Source organism: Rhinopithecus roxellana, chromosome 13 (assembly GCF_007565055.1).
Source record: "Rhinopithecus roxellana isolate Shanxi Qingling chromosome 13, ASM756505v1, whole genome shotgun sequence".
Lineage (NCBI taxonomy): Eukaryota > Metazoa > Chordata > Mammalia > Primates > Cercopithecidae > Rhinopithecus > Rhinopithecus roxellana.
In genome coordinates this window covers 44,429,902-44,434,598 of record NC_044561.1, presented here as the reverse complement: position 1 = coordinate 44,434,598, position 4,697 = coordinate 44,429,902, and the positions used below count along the sequence as shown (strand labels likewise).

The 4,697-nt window shown below is 51.4% G+C and overlaps 1 protein-coding gene across 1 annotated transcript; it reads left to right on the top strand.

The window, feature by feature from the left end:
• Positions 1-216: 216 nt before the first annotated feature.
• Positions 217-3,878, top strand: TFF2 (trefoil factor 2). The gene is made up of 4 exons (XM_030915546.1): positions 217-330; positions 1,170-1,319; positions 2,616-2,762; positions 3,686-3,878. The coding sequence occupies exons 1-4, from the start codon at positions 252-254 to the stop codon at positions 3,697-3,699; spliced, it is 390 nt and encodes a 129-aa protein (XP_030771406.1). The 5' UTR covers positions 217-251; the 3' UTR covers positions 3,700-3,878.
• Positions 3,879-4,697: the final 819 nt, after the last annotated feature.

Below are 4,697 nucleotides of genomic sequence, written 5' to 3'. Positions count from 1 at the left end.
CCAAGCAGGGAGTCACCCTCGCCCGGAAGCCTCGCCTGCACAGAGCACGGCTGCCACTTGCCTCCTCCTCGCCTCCACGGTGGAAGGGCTGGGCCACAGGGAAAAGAAAGGTTATCAAAGGGCTGGGGCCATGGTGCAGAAAAGAAAGGTTATCTGTGCTTGTTGGACAAACAGAGAAGAGATTATAAAATACAACCGGCGGTGGGCGCCATGCATTCTGCAAGCCGTCCTGGGGTGCAGTGGAGCTGGACATGGGACCACGAGACGCCCAGCTCCTGGCAGTGCTCCTCGTCCTGGGGCTGTGTGCCCTGGCGGGGGGTGAGAAACCCTGTAAGTGAAGGAGAGGGTCTCTTTATGTGCTTTCTTTATTTCTCTTAAAGAAATAAATTTACTTGAGAGGGGAAATAGCCATAAAGGCATCTGGCAATGTGTGTTGTTCACATGGGATTTCCCGCTGCTCAGGAGGGTAGCTCCGAGAAGGGCCTCCCTCCTAGGGAAAGGCTGAGTGACGGCAGGTGTCAGTGGACCCCGTGTCAGGCTAGGAGGGCATTCCCACCAAGGGTCCTTGGAGTTCCAGAGCACTCACCTGTCACCTCGATCTTAGCCTTGGGTCCATCTGTTCATCTTCCTCTAAAAGGGATTTTTTTTTTTTTTTTTTTTTTTTGCTTTTTCACACAGGATCTGGTCTGCCGCCCAGGCAGGAGTGCAGTGGTGTGATCTTGGCTCACTGCAACCTCTGCCTCCCGGGCTCAAGTGATCCTCCCACCTCAGCCTCCTGAGTAGCTGAGACCACAGGTGTGGACCACCATGCCTGGCCCATTTTTTTTTGTATTGTTTGTAGAAATGGGGTTTTGACATATTGCCCAGGATGGTCTTGAACTCCTGAGCTCAAGCAATCTGCCCGTCTCGGCTTCCTAAAGTGCTGGGATTATAGGTATGAACCACCATGCTTGGCTTTTTTTTTTTTTTTTCTTTTAAACTAATATAACAATTTCAGCAAAGCCCTATCAGTTTCTCAGGAGGAAACGGCATTGCTTAAATATGGGCAAGATAAGACTTTGTGTTTCTCTATGTGGCAGCAAGACAGTAGAGACATCCCCTAAAATCCCTGAGAAGGAGCAGTGTGGTCTGGGGTACCAGGGCGGGGCTGACCGAGGGTCTTTCCACAGCCGCCTGCCAGTGCTCGAGGCTGAGCCCCCAAAACAGGAAGAACTGCGGCTTCCCTGGCATCACCAGCGAGCAGTGCTTTGACAAAGGATGCTGTTTCGACTCCAGTGTCGCTGGGGTCCCCTGGTGTTTCGAACCCCTCCCAAAGCAAGGTAATCTTCCAGGGAAGCCACACCCTCTTCCTGGGGTGCCATAGCTTCACAGGCAGAGATCAGAGCAGGGGCTGGAGGAGGCCCAGTTGCTAGTCTAGGGTTAGCCTGGGTGGGTTAGTCTGGGGCTAGCCCTGGTTGGTTGGTCTGGGGTTAGCCCAGGTCGGTTAGTCTGGGGCTAGTCCAGGTTAGTTAGTCTGGGGTTAGCCCAGGTTGGTTAGTCTGGGGCTAGCGTAGGCCGGTTAGTCTAGAGGTAGCCCAGGTTTGTTAGTCTGGAACTAGCCTGGACTGTCAGTCTCGAGGTAGCCCAGGTTGATTAGTCTGGAACTAGCCTGGACTGTCAGTCTCGAGGTAGCCTAGGTTGGTTAGTCTGGGACTAGCCTGGACTGTTAGTCTAGAGGGTAGCTCAGGTCAGCCAACAGTGAGATGAAAATGTTCCACCTACCCCGTTTCTACACCATTATTTCCTTCAGCAGACATGTATGTGTGGAGCCATCAGTTTTATTTTAGTTAAGAAAAAGAAAAAAAACAATAATAGGTCTCCTGTAGCTTTTGAAGTGTGACTTCTGAGGAAGCTTCCATGGGGAAAAAAGGTTATTTAATAGGACAGTAGTAACGTAAGGGCTGACAGACCTCAGATGTTAGGGAAGGAAGTGAAGCCTTCTAGAGTTCTTTGGGAGTGAGTTTCATGTCAGCGCAAGAGATCAGGACCCAAGTCGTAACCGCCGAGGAGTGCTCAAAGGAAGATTGCATGTGTGCCGTGCACCTGTGTGTGTGGAACCGGGCACGTCCTCTGGAGAAGGGCGATTCTTCCCCCAGATTGTTGCTGGGAGGCTTGCTGGGCCCAGCGGGTAAACCAGGCAGATGGTGGATTGTTCACAAGCGCCCAATGAATGGCAGTGTCTTTGGGTATCAATACCGTGTCCAAATGCTTTCCATCATTCCAAGGTGCCCACAAACCTTTTCTCATCTTGGTCAGGGGAGACACCCCATTTAAAGAGGGTAACACTGAGTTCTGAGAGGCAAAATGATTTCCCCAAGGTGGGGGACTCCAGAGCTTCTGACTGTGACCACCCCACATGGGCCCCACCTTTGGGGAGGACAGGCCAACCAAGCGTCCCTGGGGCCGACACTTCCACAGTCCCCGGGGGAGGCGGTCCCAGGGGATGCTGCCCCCGGCAGCACCTCAGGATCCACGGAGGCTGCAAACCAGCGCTGCTCTCGGAGGAGGAAGGGGTGGAGCTTTCCAGGACACAGCAGGCCTGACTGGGTCTCGGTGTCGTGCCTGTCCCATGGCAGAGTCGGAGCAGTGCGTCATGGAGGTCTCAGCCCGAAAAGACTGTGGCTACCCGGGCATCAGCCCCGAGGAATGCACCTCTCGGAACTGCTGCTTCTCCAACCTCATCTTTGAAGTACCCTGGTGCTTCTTCCCGAAGTCTGTGGAAGGTAACGTGGCTGTGGGACGCGCCATCTGGTTCCTGGACACCATGATTCCTCCTCCGTCCCTAGAGGTGGGGTGCGGGGAGGGCAGCTGCCTCGCTGCCTCAACGCCATCGAGGCCAGGGCCCTTGCCTCCTATGGGATTCTGAAGGCAATTCCAGAATGTTCTTGGCAAAGACAGCGTCTTTTCAATAAGTTCATAACCTCCGGCATTGCCACTGCGTCATCTCTGATGGTTCCAGAAACAGCAGCTCATCCCTGTCGCCTCCCCAGGTGTTGCAACGTTCAGGGGCATTGCCTATTTTATTGCAATCTGATCTGTGTTTGGAGGCAACTGAGTGTCTTGTGCTGTGCTGGGTACCAGAGAGGGCCCAATTCAAGCAGACCTGGCCCCTCCTCCTCCCGTGGCCTCCCCGTTCTCCCCCACATGACCCCGAGTGACAAACGTCCCCCACAACGTCCTGCTCTGGGCAGTCCTGGGAGGGTCCCGCCCACAGAGGGGAACGGGTCCACTTCTCCCAGCCACTTAGTGACAGTGTGTTCTTAACACAGAGTGTAACAAGATACAAAAAAAAGACTAAGCAGATCCAGGAAAATGGGGAAAGAGCGTGCTGGTCCTTGAAGGATGCCTTTTCTTAGGATATCAAAGTATTTCAAAGAGCAAAATATTTCATGTTCAGGATTTTCCGAGTGATTTTCTTATGTGACCTAAAGGTCATAAAAAAGGTCTGGGGAGAATGCGCCCCACAGAGGAAACTCTAGCCTGGGGTGGGGGGATTTGATCCCTTTACGTCCCCTCCCCGGCAAAGGGGCTCCTTCTTCAGTAGGAAGCTCCTGAGCAAAGTGACGTGGGCCCACCCCAGCTTCGCAGCCTAGGCGCCCCCATTTCTGGGGTTCTCTTACCAACCATCTTGCGTTTAAATTTCTAGACTGCCATTACTAAGAGAGGCTGCTTCCAGAGGATGCATCTGGCTCACTGGGTGTTCCAAAACCAAAGAAGAAACTTCAGCTCCTTGTCAGCTTCGTGTTTCCTGAAATCCTGGGTTTTCTTAATCATCTTTTTATCATTTTCAATGGTTTAACATACCATTTCTTTAAATAAAACCCTTAAAATCTGCTAAATTTCATTCTGGTTTCATTAACGCAGAGGTGGTGATGGTGGTGTGCATGTGTACACATGTATGAGTGTGTGTATACATGTGAATGTGTACATGTGTGAGTGTATGTGCAGGGGTTTTTTGTTTTGAGACAGAGTCTTGCTCTGTCGCCCAGGCTAGAGTGCAATGGTGCGATCTTGGCTCGCTATAATCTCCCCTTCCCAGGTTCAAGCTATCCTCCTGCCTCAGCCTCCCGAGTAGCCGGGATTACAGGCGCACACCATCACACTGGCTAATTTTTGTATTTTTAGTAGAGATGGGGTTTTACCATGTTGGCCAGGCTGGTCTTGAACTCCTGACCTCAAGTGATCCACCTGCCTCGGCCTCCCAAAGTGCTGGGATTATAGGTGTGAGCCACCACGCCTGGCAGTTTTAACGTCCCTTCAGTTTTTCTAAGAGAAAAAATTCATCAAATACATTTAGGTTTCTCTAAAAGCAATAAAAAAAGTATTGCACATAAGTACATTTCAGAATTCACAATCACTTTGTACCTCCAATTCTCTGTCCTTTTTATGAAAACTCAAATGACTAGCCCTAAAACCCTCTTGGAGTGATACATGACTTCAGATTGCAATTGCAAAATCCTTTCTCTTTGACCAAATGCATCTCAGACCCCTTGCTTTTGAGATGGGTGTGCGGCAGCCGGTTGTCTCCTATTTCTAAGGCAAGCAGGGAGGGGCCTTGGACCAGGTAAGCCAGAAGATTCTCTCTCAACTCTTTGCTTCTGTGTTTTCTGGCCTCTGCCTGAGGGTAGCTTTGGTAATGTGCTAACATTTGAGGATAC